The 27,640-nt window shown below is 30.8% G+C and overlaps 1 protein-coding gene across 1 annotated transcript; it reads right to left on the bottom strand.

Annotated features, from left to right (window-relative positions):
- stai (stathmin) lies at positions 1-27,640 on the bottom strand. Its single transcript, XM_016060659.5, has 4 exons — positions 27,461-27,640; positions 12,124-12,293; positions 4,006-4,197; positions 1-2,476 (listed from the first exon to the last, which is right to left on the bottom strand). The coding sequence occupies exons 1-4, from the start codon at positions 27,468-27,470 to the stop codon at positions 2,387-2,389; spliced, it is 462 nt and encodes a 153-aa protein (XP_015916145.1). The 5' UTR covers positions 27,471-27,640; the 3' UTR covers positions 1-2,386.

Raw genomic sequence — 27,640 nt, 5'->3', positions numbered from 1 at the left:
TTCTTTTTTAATGCACCAATTTTGAAGAAGAAAAAAGAACAGAAGAATATTTCTTTGATATTTCTGCCTTCTTTATTAATATGTGAATGCTGCAAAAAAGCATTTTATTTGTAAAAATAATGAATTTCCATACATTATTTGGACAATTTATATGAATAAATCAGTTCATAAGTGATCAACAGTTTGTCTACAAATTCATTGCAACTATGAAATGTAAATGTTGAAATTTGAAATGATAATTGAAAAAACAATATATTAAATTATTTATTAAAAAAGGATATATCTCTTTTTCTACCATAATGTCAAGCATGCATAGTTTCAGTAGTCAATTTTCAAGAATTAATTTTATAAGTTTGCATCAATATTTAAGTGGCCGCGAAGTTACAAAACTAAAAGGACGTCAAAGTTACAGAAAATAAATATACCGAAGTAAAATATTTATCATTGCAAAAACATTTCCACTTTCGCATTTAAACACTACGGCTTGCATTCAGTAAAATGTGTGGAGAGCATTTAATTACTTTTGCTGATATTGCTGTATAATGTAGAATGAAACAAAATTACATTGATTCAGTAGTTCACTGTGTCTAGAATCTATACTGCGTGAACGAATCTTCTATCTGATAATTTTTTGGGGATATTCAAGGAATCAAATCTAAAATTTTAATGGCTAGTGTTTTAGCGAACTACAAGCGATCAAAATTTTAGATTAGGAGTTTTTTTTTGTATGTAGATGGTGTGTACAAAAATGGCCGGAATATTCAGATGGAATGTCTGTTATTTTGCTCATTTTTTAATACAAATCAATATCGCGATTGGTGTTAAGAACATTTTTAAGAACTAAAAGTTTTACTTAAGCTGTTTAATTGTGCAAATTTTATTACTCATTGAGGTTAGATTTCCGTACAAGGATAAGGAGATGCATTATAACTAAAAAAAAATATTCTTTTATGTATTCAAAGAGGGACAAAAAAAAGAAGAAAAACTGCAAGCTGTGTTCATTTTATTCAACTTCGTTTGCAATAAGAGCACTTTTTATATCTCTTTAAAACGTTCTTTTTTAGAACATTTTTCATTCTCCTCACTTTCTTCAGTGAAAAAAGCATACGATGTGCTGTACAAAATATGTAAAATAGATAATAAACAATTATCTCGGTAACAACTTTTTTCTATAAAATATCACTTTTAATTAACAAAAACGAGAGATCACATTAGTTACCAGCAAAAATAAATCACATTTTATAGGGAGAGAAAACGAAACTAATAAAATATAGTCCATTTACAATTTTTTGAAAAATATGCCATAGGATTTCTTATACTTAAATATCTGGAGCTTCAGTATCAAATTTTAAAACACAGTGAAACCTCCAGGAAATACCATCTCTATTTCCCAGAAAGCACGCTACCTTGTGTCTGAATTTTCCTTTTATTGTCACGGAAATGTTTGAACTAAAAACCTTTTTTCAATAAAGCAAAAATATTGCAGCTTCAAAGCTTTATATCCTAAAAGGATTAAAAATTATTTTTTAAAGCTTTTTTAAAAAAGTATTGTCACTTAGATCCATATTGACGTTTTAGGTCCATATTACGTCACACTAGCGATAGGATCAAATTAAATTGTCCATTAAAATTTCAAAGCAAGGTGGATTTTAGCTGAGTATACAAGACTTTTCGAAAAGAAACCTTATAATTACCTAGATTTAAGATTATTTTCACCTTGAGACACTAGCTTTATTAACGGATTTTTTTCACGCTTGAAAACCCTAAGTCAACCTCGGTTTAAGGTTTTCATATAGAAGGTTTTTCCCCCAAGGTTTTGGATTAGGGTGACGTGGGGAGAATAGAGCAGATTGTCTCAGATCTCGTTTTAAGGTTAGAAGGTTTACAGGTCAACCACATAACACACCTTTTTAGGTTTATATTAAAAGGTTTTTGCTGAGTTAAAATAAACCTTATTTTGCTATCTGGGATACGACCAATTTAGAGAGTCACGGATTATTTTCCATAGACTTTGCGTTGAAGAAAATCTTTAGGAGAGAGCATTAAAACTTTTCTCAGAGACCTTGCAAAAATCTGCATCATGTGCCTTCGATAAGTATTTTGAAGTCAATGGAGGTAACCTCCAAGAATGACCAACCTCCATCTTTCTGTGGAATGGAGAGTGGTCGATCCCGAGAGGTTTCACTGTATTGAGAAAAAAAAATGCGTTCTTAATAATTACTTTGAAAGCAAACCTCTAAATAATTAACTTCCATTTGAGTCAAACGAAATGATACTGAAGCTAAAAACTGTTTCTATTTATCACTGTTGAGATCAACTACACAATATGTATTGATATGAAGCAGTAAAGATTTGGCGAAAAACAGTGCAGATAGTATGGAAAGCTTTAACCAGATGAAGCTACCTCAGTACCTTCTTGGTTGGTTTCGCTCAAGTTGAGGTTTTTGGTCTGGCGAACTTCTTCGATGTGGCGCTCCTGGAACAAAAATGAATGAAATAAAAGTTAACACGGTTTTTTGAACAACCTATCTGAGGTGAAAGACCGCTAGACAAACCCAAACCTTCATCTATCAAAAGATACCTCAAGATTGAATCAAGTTAGCATGTCTTGTATACTAGTGAATTGATGTTTAATAATCCTAGTGATAGTTACGCCAAAATACTCCACCATCAGAATTCGATGAACCGATACCACTAGTTGCCGTATTTGTGAAAGACCAAGAGAGCTGGATTAGGGTCACCAGGTTTTGAGCTTTAGCCATGAGAGCTGTATTAAATTCATGGTTGTGTGTGTGGTAACTCCTGTGTTGCTGTTAGCAGTCAAGTGTGTGCAGAAACCCGTTGAGTGTAAATGAGACTGAGAAGCAACAGGGCAAAGAGATCAAATGACGGAGGACAAATGACGCAATAGCCTGTCAACATTTCAATGTGTACCATCCATCGAAGTAGGTGTGATCTTTTCACGTCCGCAGGTCCCCAATGTGGGGTAAGACCGTAAGACAATGCCAACCTTCATCTAGCAAAGGGTACCTCACGATTGAATCAAATTAGCATGTCTTGTATACTAGGGAATTGATATTTAACAATCGCAGTGGTAGTTACGCCACATATCTAGGAAATTACCCGCTTAAAGCAATTTGAGACAATGCTGTTTTATTCAATTTTATTTATCTCCTTTAAGATTTATTTCTAGTTTTAAAAAATGTATAAATTAGACAGGTATGCTAGTTCATAAAATGGAATATGTCTGACTAAATTTCCTATTCACATATTCTTTTCAAAGTTGCTGAACTGATACACAAATAAAAATCATAAAATATACACTGGAGGGAATGATAAGAGCCTAATTAAATAGGAGTCCTAAAAGATTCACCCTAAACTATAAAATGTATTCACGTATTTAAGATAAATGCTTACACGATTCAAAAATGAGCCTTAATCTCTTCGATCGCTATTTTGAGAGGCAATTAACAAATTTTCTGACAGTCAAAAGCTGGCGACTATTTTTAATTCCAATCAGCTAGTTTCAGGGGTTTTGGCAGTTGTGTGCTTAGCAGTTGTATCATATTAATATCTCTCACAACAAGGAAAAGTTATTAGAGTTGTAAGTTAAAGTTACAAGGAAATGTATTGATTTCATTGATTAAGCTGAAAAAAATTAAACTTAAGAGCTAGTGATTATAAAAAAATACGTTTTGGATATTATTAAATTGTTCATGAAAAATGGGTACTGGGAAAATAATTATGACTACTAGGTATAGTTTGGCCGGCCACAACTCCAGATATAAACAATACAGAGAAAGTCTGAACGGCTCTGACCTGAATGGGATATTATGTGGTATGGTAATGTAGATATTTCAGACATTAATTAACCCTCCATGTTCGATTTAGTAATTTCGTTTGCTTTTAGAAATATTGGGATCTATTTAATATTGGGATCTGTATGAAGCACTTAAGAATTATTTGCAATTTTGTGGGCAAATTTACTGAAATGGTTCAACTTACGTGTTCCTTTAGTTTTTCTTGAAGAGCCTTCAGCTTAGCTTCTCTGTTGTTTTCAAAAATTTCCATCCTTTGTTCGAGAGTCTCTTTGGTGGATTGTATGAAATTGTTGTTGTATTCTTGACGCTTCTGATTCGCTTCCTGCAATTTCGATTTCTTTTCGTTGATTTGATTAAGTCTTTCAGCTTCCAACATCTGAAAAATAAAATGTCAACTTTTATTTATACATTAATTGTTTAACTAAAATGTCAACAACAAATTATTGTATTTACTTATTTTTATATTTTTGCAGTTAAGTTCTGGGTTGAAAGACACTATATACGCTTTTCATTATTAATTTATTCATTAAATTGTCCTTTAAACATTGCTTCAACTATTGATTTTTAGTTGGTTTTTAGTTTAAAATGGAAAAACTCAAAGTGTTAATAAAAAAGAGGAATTATATTTTTTAAACTATTTTTATCGTAAATACAAAACAATGTTCATTTAGGTTTTAAAATGCTTATAAATTACAAACAGACAATGCTTGGAAAGACACAAGGCGGTGATAAAAAAGTATGTGTATTGTGTACCTTTTTTATTCAAAGGTGTGCGCATATGAAGTATTATAGTTCCCCATTATTTTTATCTTATGTACCAAATAAGGTCTATGCAGTTTTCAAAATTTTTATTAATTCTCTACTGAAAATGTTTGGAAAAACTCAAAGTGATGATAGAAAAAGAATTATAGTTCCTCAACTATTTTTATCTATTGCACGAAAGAAGGTCTATGTAGTTTTTAAAATTTTTGTAAATTCCAAACAGACAATGCTTGGAAAAACACAGAGTGATGATAAAAAAGTACGTGTATTGTATACCTTTTTTATTCAAAGGTGTGTGCAGATGAAGTATTATAGTTCCCAATTATTTTTATCTTACGTAAAAATAAGGTCTATTTAGTTTTTAAACTATTTACACATTCCAAACAGACAATGTTTGGGAAAACTCAAAATAATGATAAAAAGGAATTATAGTTCCCCAACTATTTTTATCTTATGTAAGAAATTAGGTCTATGCAGTTTTTAAAATATTTATAAATTACAAACAGACATCGTTAGGAAAAGTACAAAGTGATAAAAAAAGAATTATAGTTCCCCCAAAAGTTTTATCTTACGTACAAAATAAGGTCCATGTAGTTTTTAAAATTTTTATGAATTCCAAGCAGACAATGTTTGGAAAAACTCAAAGTCATGATAAAGAAGGAATTATAGTTCCCCAAAAGTTGTTATCTTATGTGCAAAATAAGATCTATATAGTTTTTAAAATTCTTATAAATTCGAAACAGGCAATGTACTTAAAGTACCCTCAAAATAAATAAATAATTGTTTTATTTTATGGAAATATATTCCATTAACTAGGTGAAATTTTAAAACGAATTTTAGCAAGTTTTTCGAATGAAACGTGACTGTAAGTTAACATATTAATGTTCGATTCCAATTACGGACAAGCAAGAATAGCATTCCTAGTAGTTTCCTGTAAAAGTGTTTCTTTGCAACAATAGCATTCGAGTGGTAAAGAAAAGGAAAAAAAAAGAAAGAAAAGAACGTCTTAACGTGTTATGTTTTTGAAGATCTGCGTGGCAAAAATTTTGTGTTGTTTTAAAAACTGAGGTAGTTTTAAAGAGTTTAAAAAAAGACAGTTTTTTTTCATCACCATGCTAGTTCAAAAAATCAGCTGAAAAATTATTTATTTGTAAGTAGAATATACGTATTTAGAAATCAATAAATTTTCCTGTTATGGTATATTGTCGAAAACAGGTAGAGATTCAATGAATTTTTTGCTTTACAGTGGGGAGTTTTATCCATATATGAATTCAAATGGTAACTTAATATTAAAATGATGAGACATCTGCTCGTTTAGCTCATCAACCCTCATAACTGTTTCGTGACTATTTCATTGCCGCGTAATGAAATCTTATTTAAAATAACAATTATTAGATCACAAATTTTAGAAGTAATGTTAAAAAAGATTGCGTATTAGATAATTATACTTTTTATAATTTTAGGTGTGATAACTACGGAACAAATAATTTGGAAAAAAAAAACTTCATATAATCATGCATATGTGAAAAGATTATATTTTTTCACCCATTTCTTTATTTGCATTTTATTCCAGTGACTTAAAAGAAAAAGTGTTCTTTTTTTCACAACGAAATTAATACCAAGTTCTTTTTTCTTTTGCTTTACACAAAAATTATTGCTATGTGACAGCAAATAACACCTAAAAATCCTTTTCTTTCCTTTATACGTAATATTCTTTTTAAAAGAATTTTGAGAGAAAAATTAAATAAAACGTATGCAGCAAGTTAGGTTAATTTGTTACCCCAAATTGAGTGAGACGTATGAACAAATAGTTCAGAAGTTAAAAAGGTTTTGTGTTAAACAAAAAGGTAAAATGTTTTACCTTGTTCGTATCCTACACTATTATCTGGAGCAGCAAAATATTGTTTTGTATGGAAAATTTTTAATGCTAAATCCAATGAAACTAAGCACGAGTCAATAGGACCGATTATTCATAAGTTGAAATAGTCTTACATTTTTCGTTTCTGTACATGAAATAAGCATCTAATGGCATAAAACCGTTATCTAGTTTTCTTGGCGCATTTTTATTGGCCAGAAAATCACATGATATGATCCACTATTCTCACGGGTACACTGTTAGAATTTTCCTTCGAAAATTATGGTAAAATAACCTTCAGTAGCCGTGATGGCTCAGAAAGAAAAACGTTCGCCTTCCAATGTGGTGAACCGGGTTCGAATCCCAGCAATGACTGGTCAATGCGAATTCCAAATCCAGATTGCACTGACTACAGTGCTGACGTAAAATATCTTCAGTGGTAGACGAATCATGGGTTGGAATCCCCTTGCCGTAAGGCAAACTGTGGAATTTTCTCGTGGTCTTCCTCTCCAGGTAACGCAAATGCGGGTTAGTTCCATCAAAAAGTCATCCAAGAAGGCAAATTGCTCCCAATACTTGATCCAGGAGTTCGCTTGTCTTTTGGATTAGGTTTAAAATTTCAGGGTTATGGAGTTAGTAGTTGTAAGCCCAAAATTGGGTCGGTCATTCAACGACGGTTATAAGAAGAAAAAATTACCGGAATCAGTCTGTCCATCCAATTAACCGTAAAGTTTACGGCAACGAACATTTTTACTTTTACGGTTTTGAAACCGTTTGCTAGTAGTATGGCTAAAAACCTTGAATACGAATGTTTTTTTAACCATTTACAACTAGCGTGTATTCAAAACCATACAAAAAGAAGTTTAACTGGACATTTGAGATAGCAGCCTATGCGTGAAGGAGAGTATCGTATTCTAATAACCCAACGTCACAAATTGAAGACACAGGAAACCCTGTCATGCGTTGAAGAGAATTGAAGAAATATTGTGGCGTCACTGCTAGGACTTGAACCACCCTTCTGTCGGGCATAAGACAGACAGCTTTGCCCTCTCGGCTCGAATATTTACCCATCTGCAAGGAACTAAGTTGCTTCTTTAAGTGGGACTTTTTGGTCCGAGGAAATTCTGGTTGTTTAACCGTATTAGGTGAAAGAAGTTAATAAACGGTTTTTCTCACAATTGATGATTTGAATGCAATCTTATTTATTATTTGGTTTTGTTTGAATATGATGAAATAACAATTAAATAAATTGTAACTTAACCGTTTTTTTCCCGAAAAATTTCTAACTGTATAGATCCAGATTTCTTGGTTTTTTTTCCTTTTTTTCCCAATGCCCACCTATGTTGACATTTTTTCGTCAATTCAGGCACTTACAGGCAATTTTGTTGGCCTCTCTTTCAGGGGCAACCTATTAGGTGGGCCAACGCTGCTCCCACAGTAAGGACAGATAGTACAGAGAAGGAAAGAACATCCATGCCTTGCCCGGAATTCGAACCCAGAACCTTTCTGATGCAAGGGCAGTTCCCTAATCTCAACACAGACCGGTCGGCTTTCTTGGGTTGTTATTAGTGTAAAAATAATGAAAGTATTGCTTACATGAAATATTTCTCTATTCCGAATTCAAAGTGCTAACCTACAAAGGTATTTCTTCTTCTTCTCATTGGCACGATAGCTCAGAATGGGCCCTGGCCTTCTCACCAAGCCTATGCCAAGACAATCTTCCCTTAGCCAAGATTCTCCAGTTTATTACCTTTAAAACTTGTAGGTCCTTTTCAAGGCAGTCTAGAAATCTTATGTTTGGTCGTCCTCTTTTTCTTGTACCTGTTGGCCTGGCACTGAAAACTTTTTGGTTGTCCTGTTATCCTCCATTCTTATAATGCGGCCTGCCCATTTAATCCTTTGAATTTTGATAAATTTAATGACATCAGGTTCTTTATATGCTTTGTAAAGTTCCGTGTTTGATCTTCTAAGCCAGGTACCATTTTTACTTATTCAACGAAAAAAGGTATTTATTGAAATCAAGAGTTTTAAAACTCTAATTACGGTCTCTATGCTCTATTATATATCGTTATAATGTGCAATACATGTAGTTAAGTACGAAACAGTTAATGAAAAGTATATTTAATTCGATATCTAGTATCCGCATGTTATATATTCGAAATATTTAATTAAAATAATTCGTGTAGTTCTTAAAACATTTTTGTGAATAAAATTTTCTCATTATTAATAGACACTTTCTAGGGAGAAAAACATCGAGCTAGTTATTATTATCAACAAAACATTTATATAAAACTAAAATATATACCCATAGATAAATTGTTATAGATGAAGTTGTCATGGGCAACGAGCAATATGATTAGATTTTTAATTTTATCCCATAAGGATTTTGCATCAAAAACCGCGTAAATGCAATAAAAAGTTCGGTAAATTTTTAACTTTAACGATACGCTTATCGCTTCTTCGAAAAGTAAATAATAATAATACTAATTATTGTGTAAAGTTGAGAAACTAAAAATAATTGTAAAGCATTTGGGGTGATTAATGAGCAAAGCGAGCAGGGGTCAGAGCTTTAAATTAGTTTTTGATTTAATTTTTAAATTAATATTTAAATTTGTTTTCGAATTTTTTAGTTTGTGAAGTTAATAATATTATTTTAAATCTTTGTGGACTACCTACTATATAATAATGCATGTGTTACTCTGAATGACCGATCTTGGTGGTTGTTGACTTCCATGGGTGAATGTTGACAATCACATAGTCGCGTTGGTAAATGTCCAAAATATACACTGAGTGGCCAAATTATTATGACTACCCCTTCAGTACGGCGCAATGTGCGTCGAACAGTTCGTTCAGAGACGTTCACAGCTCCTTGATTAAGATCACTTGCAATTTGTCACACTGTTGCTATCCTGTTGCGCTGCACAACCCTGGCCAGTCTTTTCTCTGATCGAGCATTAAGTACCCTGTGACGACCACAAGTCTGACGTTGAGACCCAGTTTTTTGCTTGATTGTTCATTCTTTGTACACATTAACAACTGCTACTCTAGAACACTCCACAAGTGCAGCCGTTTTGCTGATACTCGTTCCGACACATCTCGCAACCACAATCATTCCACGTTGAAATTCAGTTAAATAACTTTTCTTTCCCATATCTGAGCAAGCAACACAGTATAACTGATGACTCACTTGTCCAGCATTCCCGTGTTATAGCTATCTTGCCCTCTAGCGGCAGAGCTGTGACGCAATAACTCATTTGCATAAAACTCTGAGGTGGTCATAATAATTTGGCCACTCAGTGTATACTAGGTCTAGTTAAGTGCCCCTCCCCGGTATGCATACACCAGGTATGTTCTACAGTAATGTTTTGGTAAGATCATGTACCACTGTCCGGCATGTATTTGCTCGGTATTTCCTACATTGATGCTTTTTTTAAGGTCAAGTGCCATTTCTCGGTATGCCCTACAGTGATGTATTTTTAATGTTCATTGCCACTGCCCGGTATACCTTACACATATGTTTTTTTCAAGATTCAGTGCCACTGCGCAGTATACATTTGCCCGGTATACTCAGTACTGATGTCTTTTTAAGGTCAAGTGCCCAGCAACATTTACACATTTTTGTGAAAATGGTTCAATAGGGTAAGGGAAAAGCATTAGTAAGAAAGTTCTGCCGAATGAGAAAGATTTTTCAGCAATATTGATAAGCAAATCACATAATAAATACAGATTGTTTTAGTATCCAAAAATTTTAATTATTTTTAAAAAAAGTGTTTCAAAACATAATTTCTATTATATTCAATATCAATATTAGGCAACAATACAAGCCATTTGCGTACCTATTATTACTTCATAAATGACAAAAATAATAAAAAATTTTGTTATTTTTTGTGCTACATATTTTCCAAAGGCATTAGTATCATTCATTTTATTTTCTCACCTCGTAGTAACTCCTTAAATCCTATATACGAAACTATATCTATATACGAAATCCAATATACGAAAAATAATCCTATATACCCATATACGTACTATATACCTATATACGTATACTATAATCCTATATACGAAACTATTACTATATATGAAAATCTAATGAGGGTGTTGGTGCATTTTTAAAGGCTGAAAAAAATTGCAAGATGGGATCCGGTTTTCTCAAATTAATTTCTATATTTTCTTTAATCATCAGCATGAAATTAATACTAATGATAAAAGTATTGTAAACATTTTTGCATCCCAAATTTAACGGTAATATTTCTTTTTTTTATTTTAACTGTGCTATCATTATGTATTAAAATTTTGATTGTTTTCTAAAGTAAGAAGTTAAAACTAAAAGTGTTATTTTTTGAAAAGTAATTCAATAAAGTTATCTTATTAAGCAGGCACAAATGTTATTCGATATATCAGCCTGTGCGGTAAGGATAAAAAAATTAAAACAAATTTGTTTTAACGATATACTTTTAGTAATTGAAAAAAAATATTACTAAACCAAATTATTTATGTTCATTAATAAATTTTAATGGAATCATAAGGGATATGTTTGGATGTTAGAAGTGAGTCACAAGCGTAAGTAGTACTTTTTACTAAGCAGTAGTAGTATTACGTAGTACTTAGTACTACCTAGTAGCATTATTACTAAGTAAGTAATAGTACTACGTAAGTAGTACTTTTATTAGCATATATATTTTAATTGAATATTTCCAACTTTAGTAGAAAAAAAACTGTTTCAGGCCAAGAAACAATTCTTTTTTGATATTGTGGGTAGTGTAGTCATTGACAATGTTACCTTTTTTCTATCATACGCTACTCTAAGATTGAATCAAGTTATCATGTTTTATATACTAGTGAATTTACGTTTTACAATCGTAGCGGTAGTTACGCTACAATACTCCACCACCAGAATTTGATGAATGGATATCACTAGTTGCGGTATTTGCGAAAGATTTGCAGATATTCTACTCAAGGTGGGAGGAAATGTGGTGAGTTAAAATCCGAACTGAAATTTTGACGCTAGCGCATGCGCCCCTCCATTGGATAACCTCCGCCAAAAACATCTATATTAGTTGGCGTTATTTACGAGATTTGGATGTACGATGCTTTGCATTCCTACTTGTTAATTGTATACCTCAGGACAGCTGTGTCAAGTTCACCGAATTTTGAGGTCTTGTCGGGGGAGCTGTATTAAGTTCACTATTAAATGTGTGGTCTCTCCTGTGTTGCTATTAGCAATCGAGTGTGTACAGGAACCCGTTGTGTGATATGAGATTGCGAGGAGGACGATGACGCAGTTACATCTAGCAAGTCAAGTGTTCAATGTGGACTTTTTATCCAAGTAGGCGTGATCATATTACGTCCGAAGTTCATCAATGTTAGTGTTAACAACATTGCCAACCTTCATCTTTTACAATGTATCCCAAGATTGAATCGAGTTAGCGTGTCTTTTATATTAGTGAATAGATGTTAAATAATCGTAGTGGTAGTTACGCCAAAACATAAAACAGTTTTTTCCGTTTTTTATAAATATTTTGGTGTAAAACAGTTTTTTATACACTGTTACCAATGATTGCGCTATACTCATTGGAGTTGGTTAGCGCAGGGGATCTAGCACCCTAATTTTTAAATATATGGTTAGGTTGTATTTTGAGTTTTTTTTAATAGCCCCGTTGAAAATGATTGGAAATGCCTTACGAGTCTTCTCTCCTCGGCGGCCTTCAGTTTTTGTTCGATCTCTTCCACGGACATACTCTTGGGTGGTGACGTGATTTGCTCTTTTTTGGGTGGATCATTGACGGATGGCTCAGACAAGACCAGCTCGTACTTGATTCCTCCCTTAGCTGTTTCTTCGGCACGAATAGCAGCTGTAAACGACACAACATTAGAAAAAAAATACAGCCAATAGAATACTTCAAGTAAAATAACAACAAAAAAAAACTTAAATTGATAATCAACTAAAACTTTAAACATATATCCCAGTTTGCAGGCAACCTTAATAAAAATGTTGTATTTTGATTTTCATTTGGTTGGAATAGAAAAAAATCAGAAAAATGGATAAAAAATGAAATTTTTTTTTACTGTTTATGTTTGTTCTTTATATTATTATAACAGTTAGAAAATTGTTTTTCATTACAAAAATAAAATTTTAAATGCACTAACTACTGTATTTATAATTTTTACATAGACATAAAAAAGTAATGGATTGCACACACATCTTATTCAATTAGAGCAAAATTTTGAAGGTAAATATGATATAACTAGTATAATATAATATAAAAACACAACAATATGATTTTCAATGCATACACTTTATAAATCCTTCAGGACATGGTATATCCTAAAACTCCTACCAGTATTTCCTTCCCTCGACTGATCTCGTAATCGGGGAAAAACTGGGACCACTAGTGCCATCTATTAGGAAAATAGTGAATTAAATATCCTAAAGTAGAAACGACAGCAGCTCGGGCTTCACAAAATAGAAACGTTAATTTTTCAAATAGAAAAGTAAATTTTGTTTCAGTGATATTCATGAAATTTAAAATAAACCTTGAGAATGCGAATTCTATTCTCGATTTGAAAACGCTTTCTACTCTTGAGATTGATCACTCAATCGCGATTTCAGAAGGTTTTTCTAGCCATGTTTTGTAAAGGCAGATTCAATCCCTACTTAAAAAAAGTTGTGTATCTAAGCTTAATAGGAACTTTATAGCAGATAAACTAGCATAGTTAAATTTAACATTGTTTCAAGCTTACATGATTTAATTGCTAGCCTTTTATAAACCTTGTTAGGGCTTTATGATAAAGTTTTTTGCTGGCATGAAGATCAACCTTACACTGCTATATGCTTTATTGTTTCGATTCATGTCCCGTTTTGCATTTTTTAATGCTTATAGTGTGTAAACCTATTTTGTAAAAATATTTTTCAAAATCTTTAACATTTTTAGACTGTTATCAATGCTTTTAGAGGGAACCAATACACGAATCTATTCTGCTCCTTATCCTTAGTCCACCAAAATGTTTAACGGAATTCAAGTTTATTTTAAATGATTGAATTACATTCAATGGGACCTAAATATGAATGTTAATTTTCATTCGTTTCAAAAGTTCTTTTCCTTTCAGCGAAAAAGCTTTTTATTATCTTTAAATTTCTGCCGTTTTCACCATTTTTGGAAACTATATCAGGAATTTCAATCTCTTTTAAAAAATTTTGAATTATATTCTAAAAGTTCCTGTTCAACTAATTAAAATTGTCAAATTACTTTTAGGCGTGATTCCGTGACATAGTTACACAATAGTTTTGGGAAACAAAATCGGATATGGGGTTCAAATATTTTACTATAACAGGAAAATTGAATGAGGGGATAAAATTTCTCTTTAATTTTAAAAACAAATCACATAGTTTGATTTTCAATGAACAAAGATGGTATAAAAACTATCAAATAACTTAACTACTCATCTGGCCAATGGTAAATGGCAACTGTATAATTTATAACATCAAAGAAAAATTCGAAATTCAAAGCGTGGGGTAATATATTTTTATTCAAATGTTGCACTCGGTAAGTTCACAAGTTTCAAAGGGTAACAATGTTGTTTAATACTACAATACATTATAAATTATATTGGTGGTGGTTGGTTAATCTGCTGCCGGCTCGCAATGACCGGGGCTTTGACGTAAATTATTTTCAGTAGATCATGGGTTAGAATCCCCAAACATTGAGCAAATTGTGGGAGATTTTCGTAGTTTTATTTTCCATGTAACGCAAATGCTGGTTAATTTCATCAAAAAATTCTCCCCAAAATTCTCCCACTTTGTTCCAATGCGTGATCCAGGATTTCTAGGTTAGGTTCAAAATTACAAGGCTACGGAGTTATACATTGATGACTCAGAATAGAGACGGATTTTTAATACTGGTAATAAAATAAAATAAATATAATCGTATTTTTTTCTCCATTTTCAAATATTATTGAGTTTTGATTGTTGTTTTTACATTTTGTATTGCATTTCAAAGGCTTTCGCTTAATTTATTTTTTAATAATAAATGTTATGTTAAAGAACTGTTTTTCAGACGATTTCGCAAAATTTAAAGTTAATGTACAAAACATTACTGAAACCTCGTAATTTTGGCATTCAAATAATAAATAAGAAATAGCATCGTTCTTTACTACAGCATAAAATGAATTACCTTTTTTTTTTGACATTTCATTGACATTTTTCTTTTTATTTAAAATGTTTAAAGAAATAAATAAAACTATTTTTTTCCATAGTTTTAGCTCTTATTTGGAAACGTTATATATTGTTGTCTCCACCTCAAAACTGCCGAAATCCCAATTTTAAAAAAAATCCAGAGTTAGCGTAAAGAAACGAGCATAAGTCAAAATTATCGAAACGATGTATTTTTTACCGTTAATGATCAAAATCAAGAGAATGTCGACTTTCAACGGTGAATGTCAACATTCACACAGTCGCTTTGGTGAATGTCCCAAATATTTGTTATATCCGTTTCGATATTAATTTGTTCGTTGGTATTATTGTATTTAATCGATGTCTTAATATCTGCTGAGGAAAGATTAGGAGAAACAGTGTTCGGAGTACCGGTAAAATGCATACTGGGCACTTGACCTTAAAAAACATCAGTGTAGGGTATACCGGGCAAATGTATACCAAGCAGTGGCAATGATTCTTAAAAAAAAAACATCTGTGTAAGGTATACCGGGCAGTGGTATTGAACCTTAAAAAGCACCAGTGTAGTGTATACCATGCAAATGTATACCGGGCAGGGACAATGAACCTTAAAAATACATCAGTGTAGGGCATACCGAGAAGCGGTACTTGACCTTAAAAACATTAATATAGGGCATACCGGACAAATATATACCAGGCAGTGGCATTTGATCTTAAAAAACCATTGATGTAGGGCATACCGGGCAGTGGCACTTAAGTAGATTTAGTATATATTTCGGACATTTACTAAAGCGAATACGGGATTCTCAACATTTACCCATGGAAGTCAACAATCACCAATATCGGTCATTCAGAGTAACACATACATTATTATATAGTATATTGTCCAGAAAGATTTAAAATAACATTATTAACTTCACAAGCTAAAAATTCAAAGACTAATTTAAATTTAAATTTAAAAAACCATTGATGTAGGGCATACCGGGCAGTGGCACTTAAGTAGATTTGGTATATATTTCGGACATTTACTAAAGCGAATACGGGATTCTCAACATTTACCCATGGAAGTCAACAATCACCAATATCGGTCATTCAGAGTAACACATACATTATTATATAGTATATTGTCCAGAAAGATTTAAAATAACATTATTAACTTCACAAGCTAAAAATTCAAAGACTAATTTAAATTTAAATTTAAAAAACCATTGATGTAGGGCATACCGGGCAGTGGCACTTAAGTAGATTTGGTATATATTTCGGACATTTACTAAAGCGAATACGGGATTCTCAACATTTACCCATGGAAGTCAACAATCACCAATATCGGTCATTCAGAGTAACACATACATTATTATATAGTATATTGTCCAGAAAGATTTAAAATAACATTATTAACTTCACAAGCTAAAAATTCAAAAACTAATTTAAATTTGAATTTAGAAACTAATTTAAAATTTAATTTAAAGCTCTGACCCTTGCTCGTTGTGCTCATTAATCACCCCGATTGCTAAAATTGAACTAATGAACAAATTGTTTGATTGAACCATTGATTGAACAAAAAAAAAAGGAAAATGATTCCATTTGAGATACTCCTCAGTTATGAGTTGAAAAGTACAGTAATTTTTTCATAATTACTAAAAGTTTTTTTTATTTTTTCCCAGAGCTTTTAATATTGAAAGGTTTCCTTTTATTTTCTTCTAACAGTAAGGTTAGAAACAACACCGCTGCTTTTCAATGAAAAATGTTCAATAATAACAAGCTCAATAAGGAAAAATTTAAAGAACACATTGTTTATCTAAAGAAAGAGTGGGGTCAATTGTAACATTTTTTACTTAACTATTTTTAACTAACAAAAAATCCAATATATTATTAGTATTAATTGACAGACGAGTAAAGTAGACTATCCTCTACTAGAAAAAAAAATAAATACCTAATTTTAAATGTTATTATATTAGTTATTAACAATTTTTGACAGTCGAGCACTTGTTACAATTGTCCCCACTTACGGGGTCAATTATAACAGTTCATAAATTCAACTAAAACATAGTTAATTATACATAGTATCATAGTTGTGATATATTTCTTTATTGATCAAAATAGTAGTGATATTTTAGGCGTAAAAATAATAATGAGTAGAGACCTAAAGGGTTAAGCTTTTAACTTTAAGGGGTTAAAAATTGTAATTTATGCTGTGAAAGGTGACAAATGAAATAATGCACATGCAACATAATATAAATGATATAGGGAACTATTGGTGGTTCTTAAAGACTTAAGTAATGGTTTGTAAACATAAGATTATTTATTTTCAGCTGTTACATTCGTCCCTTTACTTATTGTTACAATTGTCCTCAAGACGCCATTTCAGCTTCATTTGTTAAGAACAATGCTAGTTAATTAGCAAAACTAATCTTTTTTTCATTGAAATGTTAATTAAGGTGTCCACTTACATATTCGGTTACTAATTTTATTTGTTTAAACAAAATTACTTTGTTACAATATAATATTCTAATATCAAAAATAGTACTTGCATGGCGTGAAAATATCTTTTGTGATGTAATTCTTTCAAAAGTACATAAAAATGACTGCCATCAGGGATGTACATGTAGATTTATTAAATGCACCTTGTGCGCCACCTAGGAACCAAATCTAGAACCCGACACTCGATATTTTTGCTCTGTTACAATCATACCCTGTTACAATTGACCCCACTCTCTCTTTTTTACAATTTCTGAGAATGTTTAATTTCATGCAACAGAAGTGCGGATATAAAATCAGACGGAATTTTTTTTCTAAATTCTCAGAATATTTATTGACATTTAGAATAGATTATAGAGTAAACAAGCTACCTTTTCCGGGTTCAGGGAAAGAGAGTAATAGCTCATGTGGGTTGATGATAAACGGCACGCTACTTCACTTTGTAGAAGATCAATTCCAGAATAAGTACAACAATAACTTGCACGCAAATGCAATTATCACAATTTTTTACGCAACTCAAGTTTGATTTTTTTTCTTCTTGTTAATATTTTCACTTTCATAACTAAATATTAAAACTAAATAACATTTATCGTGCTTTGTTTATGAATATATTTTTTCATTGCAAATAGTTAACAGAGTACCCATTCATGCATTCATCCACAGATCGTAATTTTGACTCGAACCAGTGAACCAGTACCCCCGGAGGTATAATTTGTTAAAGGAACATAGAGGACTTTGTGGTCCGACATATTTAGCGTGCACCATTTACTACACGGGAGTCTTCGGCTGGCTGGATTCGAACTCCCGTTTTCGCGAGTGTAAGTTTTGAGCCCTGCCAACCAGGTTCCCACAATCTTCATCAATGGTCAATATAAAATAGTTGTTTAAAATGGCCTCATTGCAATTTTTTTTTTGTTGCCAGAAAACATTAAATTACATACATATATTATTTTCAATGAATTGATGAAAAGTAATGTTTTAATATTAATGAGGCAAATGATGTAAATAAAAAAAATGAAAGGTAAGATTGAGGAAGCTAAATATAGAGCAAATCTTCTCTCCTCAAATAAATAAATAAACACTACATCCCTTAAGCCTTATATTGCATCTAAAATATGCTTTTAATGTGCACATGTTGTGCTTACACAAATGGAATTAGTAAAGAATTAGTTCTTTTGTGCTATGATTACGATTTGCAGCATAGCAAGTTTCGCAACTTTTACATTTTAAACTTCATAGTAGTTACAAACATTGTGTTTTGAAACCTCATTAAAAACTATAGGATTAAGTCAAGTGTGAAGTATCACAAATTGCTTTTTTTTTTATAAAATAACAATAAATCTCAATGAAATTTATTTATTATATATTACTTATTATACATTATTTATTACATACCCGTTCTTTGTACGAGGTGGAAAAAGTGAGAAATCAATATATCAGCACTAAACAAAACTGCGATATCCTGCAGAAGACTGAAAAACATACGCCGACACAAGTAATAAAGCAAAAATAATTCAATTTTTTAAATTCATTATTATATATTATCCTTCCACGTCAGCTTATTTACGTTATTAGATTAAGAAAAAACGTTTTTAGTAGTTCATCAAAATAAAGAAATTTGATAAGCATTTGGGTATGATGCTGTTGCTCGAGGTTAAATCATGACTGTGAAACTTCACCGTAATTACGCGATTTTCTCTGGTTACTTTTCCTTCTAGAGAGATCGTAAAAGGAATTTTCCCAGCATCTATATTAAAGCTTTCCAGTATTGATGATATTTTAAAAGACGTCAAATTTGCTAATATATTACATTACATATATATATATATATATATATATATATATATATATATATATATATATATTTGCACATTTGGTACCTATTTAATCAGTAACAAATACCACAGTAGTTCCAAGTACAAAAATTAACTAGGCATCATTGACGTTAATTACAGTATGGCGATTTTTTAACTTTTCTCCTGAACGAATTAGTGCCATTTTTCTATTAATTTTACTTTATAGTGCTTGGAGTACATACGTATTATTTTTTTTATTTCTGTTAATACTTATTAACAAAATTAATTAAGCATAATTGGTGTCAATAGTAGTTTAGCTATATTTTATGCTTGTTTTAAACGGATCAGTACCATTTCTCAATTAATATTGATTTCAACATAGCTTATTTTTTATTTCAATAAGTACCTAATTATTATTAATCAAACCTAATTATTATTAATCAAACATCATTATCACTTAAAATAGTTTGATTACTTACTTTTTTCTTAAATAAATTAGTACTATTTCTCACTTAATTTTTCATTTCCTTAAGCATCTTACTTTTTATTTCGTTTTCTACATGTTACCAGAATTAATTAAGCCTCATTGGAGTTAATAGCATGGTGATAAAATACATATCTCGTTTCCATTAATTTTGCATCCTGGAACATAACTATTTTTTGAGTTAAACTAAAACCTAATAACAAATTTACGCTTTGCTGGCGTTTATAAGAGCAAGACGGTTTAAGTTTCTCTTATACGAATTAGTACTATTTCTCCATTCATTTTACTTTTCAGTACATAACTTATTATTCTTATTTCAAATGCTGTTAATTTCAAATTATTTATTTTTATAGATTCCCGTTTTAAAAGCATAACTATAAACAAAATAAACACGTGGTTTCAAACAACTTTAGAAACACTAATTCTGTAACGCAATATGTCAATGCTATGACATTCATTTGATCTTTGAGTTTATCAGACATAACGAATAACGAACATAACGAATTTTTTTTAAATGAGAGATACAAGTTATCAAATATCGCTGATTCAAATTCTAAGCCAATGAAAACGTTTCCTTTTTCATACGACTCCACCAAACGAACTAATTGAATATTTCAAACGAATTTTAGAAATTTGCTCCTTGCAGTCGTTCTCCGAATGAAAGAACAAATAGTTCTTGAGTTATAAGACAGAACACAAACAAATAAACTCATTTTCTAAAACTAATATTCTACGCAAAATTAATACCCGTTTTCTGTACGGGGTGAAAAAAATTAAATTTTCTATAAATCAGTACTAGACAATATTATGAAAACTTTTACAACGCAATTAATAAAGCATAAATAATTAATTTTCTTTATTCATTATTAATTTTTATATAGCCAGTAGCTTTACGTTACTAGATTAAGCAAAACACGTTTTTAGTACTTCATCCCATAAAAATAGGCATTCAGTAGCATTTGGTGTGATGATATTGCTTGAAGTCAACTCATGATGGTCGATTTTCTCACGATGATGATTTTCTCTGAAACTTATCCCTTTCTAAGGCATGTAAAACACCTCCTTCTAAATTATCTATATTACAACTGCGCAGTATTAATGCAATATTTTTTTATTTATTTTTATTTCCAATGAGCTGCACAATCGGTCTTGCCGATGAGCAGACCTAGTGCGTTCTCCAGAGGTGGTATCCACTCTTTCAGGACCACCACAATGGGTGAGATACCGTTGGTCATGTTAATTTGGACGTCTAGTTTCTGCCACACTAGATGGCAACACCGAGACTCTATTTGGATGCTAAAGCGCACTAGGAATTTTAATTTTGCCGGAAATGCCAAGAGCCAATGAGGCATTCCAGGGATCTTTTACATGCCGCATAATCATACGACAAGGCCGCTGAGGATTTCTGCATCCCGAAAATCCGGTGTCTGGGCCGGGGATCGAACCCGCAGACTTGGGCTCAGAAGGCCGACGACAAACCAACTGCGCCACCCAGCCACTTTAATGCAATATTAATAGGTACAAAATCTACTAATTTCATTTACCTGGCCAAATTATTAGATGTACATGATTCTGTGTAAAATTTTAATTATCAGATGATACTATATCAGCTTTATTGTTTTTACGCAGTTTACACTTGTTTACAGTCGGTTTCGTTCGTGTATCAATTGGTTAACACTACAATGTGATACTTTAAGAATAAATACAAATAGGAAGTATATAAAAAATCTCCTGATTAAAAACCCATTACATTTATGTTTAAATAGTAAGGTATTGCATATAAAATTGTGCAAAACATGTCATTATTAAAATACTACAGTACGTCTAATAATTTGATCTAATTATTATAATATACTAATATAATACTTGATATAATAAATATTTTATATTTATGAATTCTATCGTTCAATTTATCCAATGGTCAAATTCATATCATATATCGTCTAATTTTACCAAATGATACACGAATATAAACAACTGCAAACCGGTTTCAGTCACGTAAAAACAATAGAGTTGTATAGTATCACCTGATAATTAAGATTTTACATGGAATCTTATAGAGCGTCTAATAATTTGGCCAATAATTGGTCTAATAATTTGGTATATTAGTATGCTTAATTTCCTAATACGTTCGCATTGCCAAAATTAATTCAGCACTATTGGTGTCAATATAAGCATAGAGATTTTAAAAGTTAGTATCGATTTCCAAGACTAATGTCCTAAATGAATTAGTAAGGTTTCTCCATTAATTTTGCCTTTTGGTACATAACTTATTTTATTTGTTTCAAACACCGTTAATTATAAATTGTTGAGTATTATAAAAAAAATTTTCAGAAGCTTTATTATAAAAAAAATAATCATGTGGTTTCAGGTTACTTAAAAAATACTAAATAAGCGATATTACTTTGCAGCTTGTATATTCTTTGAATTATTAATAAAAAAGCCTAATTTAAAACTATCTATGACCATTTAGTGAAAAAACATGCAGCTAATTTGTAGTTGAAACAACATTGGAAATAATATTAACGAAAAAAAAAAAATTTTTAAAAAGAAAATAACAAATTTTAAAAATTAGAGTTAACAACTTTTCAACTTTGTGATTTGTATCATAAAAAATATTTAAGTAGATTTAATCTGTTGATTAAATACAAATTAGTCTACATCTTCCGTGCTTAGGGGTCGTACTATTTTATTATTACCGAATAAACAAAAGGAAATAAATTAGAAATGGTGACACGTAAATCTGTAAATCACAAAAAATTTTATTGCCTTATTTTAAAGAGTCAAAATAAATAAAAATGCACCTTAAATCGAAAAACGTATATTTTATTTATTTATTTTTTCAAATTTTTCATTTTTCACTTCGTTGCTTATCTCTCATACAAATCGCGATGTAGGGGGGTGGGTATGAGTGCGGCAGACAATCCTCCGGTTATTGACCGTCTGCCCGCAGTGAAGAGAGTTGCCATAGCAACCGTTGTAATCTGACTGACGTCTTGAAAAGTTGGAGATAGCAAAAGGGGGGGGGGGGGGCATAAAGAGAAGAATCGATTTTAGCAAATAACGGGGGACAATCGAAATTTTTACAATTACTCCAATCAATCCAATTCAATGATTATTCGATTATTAAACTTTTTTCTTGTACGATTTTTTTTTTCTCTCAGCGATTTTTGCTCTATTTTCGTTTTGAAAAGACTACCCGTTAATTACACACTTTATTGATACAAAATTTCATATGAATCATATTAAATGTTCCCCGTAAATGTGTTCTACCTGCGTGGATGTTCCCAAGGAGCTTGAATTTGAAATAGGTCTTTGAAACTGAAACAACTATATTTGTTCCATTAAAAAACGCGTCCTGTCTGAGCTGCTGTTTAACTGTTATTATTTTATGCACATCTACCCAGATAGCAAAATAAGGTTTATTTTAACTCAGCAAAAAACCTTTGAATGTAAACCTAAAAAGGTTTGTTATGTGGTTTACGTGTAAATCTAATAACCTTAAAACGACATCTGTAATAATCTGCTCTATTCTTCACACACTACCCTATCTAATCCAAAAGCTTGGAAAACAACCTTCTACAGTCGAACTCGTTTATAACGAGCTCGGATTTAACGAACTCGGATTTACCGAGGGAAACGAGAATATTTGGTTGGATCAATGTTAAGTCTACGGAACAGAAGTCGCTTTTAACGAGCAAGACCCGGTTTTAGCGAGCAATATTTTTCTGTCTGGCAATCTTTTTTCTCATCTTTCTAGCCTTTCTGTCTTATCTTTTTTTCAAAATGATAAGAAATGCGTGAAATTTAAGAAAAACCGCGAAATGAAATTTAATTGCCCTTATCGCTCTAATCTTTCGCAGGTTGGGGAGGTTAGTTGTCATTAAATTAAGAAAAGTATTTAATTAAATTTATTAATGTAATTAAAGTAAGTAAATATCAATTAAATTTTAAGTAAATTCAATCATTTGACCTCCCAAGCTCCCCTCCCTCTTCTGATTGCACGCCTGCCTTAAGGATCCGTTTATTACGAGCACTCGGATTTAACGAGTACAATGTTACGGTCCCTTTGTGCTCGTTATAAACGAGTTCGACTGTATATGAAAACCGTAAATCGAGGTTGACTTAGAGTTATCAAGAGTGAAAACATCCTTGAATAAAGCTAGTCTTAAGGTGAAAATAATCTTAAATCTAGGTAATTATAAGGTTACTTTTCACGAAGTCTTGTATGCTCAGCTAAATACACATTGTTATGAAATTTTAATGGACAATGTAGCTTGATCCTATTACTAGTGTGACGTCAGATAAAACGTCATTATGGACCTACGTCATCATTTTACCTTAGTGACAATACTTTTTAAAAAAGCTTTAAAAAAAATTTTTTTTTTTTAAGAAAGGTTTGAAACTGCGATATTTTTGCTTTATTGAACAAAGGGTTTAGTACTAACATTTTCATAACAGTTAAAAAACAGTTCAGAGACAAGGTTTTCGTAAGGTTACATGCTTTCTGGACATGTAGGCTAAATTAAAAAAAAAACATAACCAAAAGTATTCAATAAAAAATAGGCAGAGATAATTTTTATATCATAAATTACTGATAAAATTTCGCTTACTGGAGTTCGCCTTAAGATTACTAAGGAGCTTTGTTGCCCAGTAAAAATTGAATTTCGCTAATGTATTTTATATCAAATTGAATTGATTCAATGTTTGTCCTTGACCTCTGACTCATGAGCTACGATCTTGACTTCGCAAAATCTTAAGCAAATTTCTAGCTTTTTTTTAATTTTAAATAAACTCGAAGATTGCACATTCTTCAGACAGATATATTGTGCTTGAGTGAAAATAATTAAAGCAAGGGCATGCAATATTGCATCGATTACCTACAAAGAAACTTCATTAAAAATAAAAAATAGGTGAAAATAAAATATATAGTTTATTTTATAAATTTCTCAAAAAATTACTTCTTGAATTACTTCTTAACGCTTAAATTTTTTTGAACACAAATTTTTCACCCTTATTAATACTTATCACTTGTATAGCTTATCACTTGTAGCTTATCACTTGTTTCACTCTATTTATTAACACTTCTTTTTTTATTAAACTTGTTCAGAACTTATTAAAACGATTTTTCTACAGAAGAACACTTAAATATTTATTGCGTTTTTTTTTTTATTTTTCAAATATCCAGTATATAACATAAACTTATTTTCAATATACAATAAATTGGGTATTTTTTAAAATTATAAATAGCATTGAATACCAGGATCAAGGTTAGATTCTTAATTTATTCATGCGATGTACGTTTTAAGACGTTGTATAGAATAAACAGGAAAAGAACATTTCCATTTCCTCCCTCCCCCCTTCTCTGATTCTGAATTCTGAATATGAAGATGGTAATAAAAGTCGACATGTTTCAAGAGCTCAATAATGGGCATCCATTTTCAAGACTCGCCAGACGAAAATGTATAAAATCGACATCTTGATCACTGTGACAGCTTCCGATTACTACGGTTTATCCAGTTTAGTTTTTATTTCGTTTTCAATTTCTATTTCACACCTGCAAACTGAGGGTTTTGAAATTTTGTTTTCAGCTTTATTTTCCCTTTTTCGTTGGGAAGTTAACGATTTCTGTTTCAAATCACTTTTTTCCCCCTCATTCTCGTCGAGAGAATAGGCGCCTACATTTGAGCGCTCGAAACGTGTCGACTTTTTATTACCTTCATCATATTTTCGAAGCCATTGTAGTTTTATATTATTAAATAAAACCATACAGTTTTTCAAAGCTTTGTGATGAAATTTCAACAGGAATTGTTGTTGTAGAGAATATTGCTATGCTATGATAACTTTCAATGCAATAATTGCTATTGCTGAATTACTAAATTCAATACGTTGGTTTGTGGAATAGCTGTTGCGTCGCTGCAGTTTCAGGAGGGGAGGTAGACTGAAATTCCATGAGAAATTTATTTTATTGCGCAATAAAGTAACTCCATTGTTTTGTCCATTCTAAAATATGGCCATAAATTTGGCATAAATGATGGCTATTAATTCCTTTTATATGTCTATTCAACTTCTTCAATTATAACTCTTATAATCCAGCATAATTGAAATTTAATAAATAAAGTTAATATATTACTAACCTTTGCTTATTTTAGTGTTAAAAAAATTCTATATCAAGATTCAAAGTTAAACCATTAAATGAATACACATTTAAAAATTTATAGATTTAGAAATAGTATATGTATTCATTTTGATCAAATTTATCTCGTAAAGTTTGATTTTGCTTTGACGTTTAATTTGCAGATGAATGCTGCATTCTTATACTTTTGTCACGAAAGCAGCTTCATAAGTCATAGATTTACTGTCACTAATTTGTTACATTCAAATAAAAAAAATTTAAGTTAAAAAAATATTATTTTGACTTTAGAATTTACAACATTTAATTTTGGCTTAGTTTCGAATGTCAGTATCTTCACTCGTAATTGAAAGAAGTATGTTTGGTGTGTTTAAAATAAACTTGCAGTGTTGTAAATCAGTAGTATAACCCATTTTTAAAAATCGTATTTATCTCGAATAAACCAACAATAAATCAAATAATATTTATAAATCATATATCAATATATGATTTATGTATCAATATATAATTATATATCACTATATAATTGTATATCAATATACTATATCAATGTATAATTATTATATATCAATTAATGAATAAATCAAATACTATTGTTAATATATGCTTTCCTAATAAAACAATAAAAAAAAATCTCTTTTCCGTATCAATTTTAGTAAATGTGAACAGTTAATAAAAATGACAATTAACTATTTGTTAACGTTTTTTCATTTATTTACCGTTTATTAAAATCAAAATAATATTTTTTGACTTTAAAATTCTTTAAATGAATACAAAAAAATAGGGATAGATAAAATAGTGATAAATGAAATTAAAACTTATAAACTTTACTTTATCACTTTCATGTTCAAAGTATAAGCATGAAACATTCACCTGCAAATGAAACGTTATAAATTATATGCAAATATCCATTCATTTTTGACGAATACAAGTTCGTACTTACTTAAATTGTATAAAAGTGAAAACGTATATACAATTCCACATTCTCTTATTCTATGCATAAAGTGAATTTATTTTATGATTCGCTTTATCTCAATAAAGAATTTATTTAATAATTAAATATTGTAATTATATTTTGTAATTAAAGATGTTAAATGGAATTATAAGAAAAATTGAATTTTTAAATATTTATTTTTAAATAAAAAATTAACTGGAAATGTTAGTTAAAAAACTGCTAATTTTAATTGTTATAACATTTAGTAAGAATTTAGACAAAATAAAAAAATATAAATTAAAATAATCTTTTTTAACTCTATTGCAGTCATAACAAGGTACTGCATTGCATCATCGTATGCATCACTACGTATACCTCACCATACATGACTCACTATTCGATTATTATAGATTTTTATTTTCCCCCCCACAAGCGACGTATTTTTATTTCGTTACTTTTACGTTTATAAATGTACCTTTTTTATTTTTTAAAAAAAGCTTTTATTTCCAAAGTTAACTATTTTTCAGATATAATATTAATTACTTTTGTAAATAAAAAACATCTTATTCAAAAAGCGAAATCTGAAAAAATTAAAATGCAATTCAGAACAGATGAATTTAAATGAAATTACTCTTTGCAACATTGGCTCCTAATCTTACAATCTTTTCAGAGAATAATGCATTTTTGCATCTTTAAAACGAAAGATATAAGCGTTTGAGCCTTATAAATCAATCACGAGTATATTCGTCCCGAATTCATATCTAATATATTTAAAGCCACGATCTTCATTTACGACTAAATTAAAAAACTTAATCAAAGCTGTTTAGTACCTGTTTAAAAAAATGAATAAATTCTGAATGAAATAACCAATAATCTAACGTTTGACCACACCTTAAGTGCCTATAAAAAAAAATAATATATTCCATCTGTTCCAGAAAATCAATAACCGTGACATTAATATTGAAATTCGCATTTTAAAATTAATTCAAAAAGAAAATAGTTAAAAATCTAAGAATCTACTCACAATCAGACATGATGATGGTATGTGTTTTAAAGGTGGGCAGTGAAGTATAAATCGTCTGCTAACTCAATTCACAGTATGGGGGGTGCAGTTAAGAACCGCTGCGGTTGAAAACGGGATTCCGAAGAAACAAGATTTTCGGCAGAGGGCAGCACACAACGCTCGGGCCGCCCCGGCATTTGT

The sequence above is a fragment of the Parasteatoda tepidariorum genome, chromosome 10, assembly GCF_982258835.1.
Source record: "Parasteatoda tepidariorum strain Cologne lab strain chromosome 10, Ptep-v5.0, whole genome shotgun sequence".
NCBI classification, from domain to species: domain Eukaryota; kingdom Metazoa; phylum Arthropoda; class Arachnida; order Araneae; family Theridiidae; genus Parasteatoda; species Parasteatoda tepidariorum.
The sequence above is the reverse complement of the archived record's forward strand: the minus strand, read 5'-3'. Positions and strand labels throughout refer to the sequence as shown.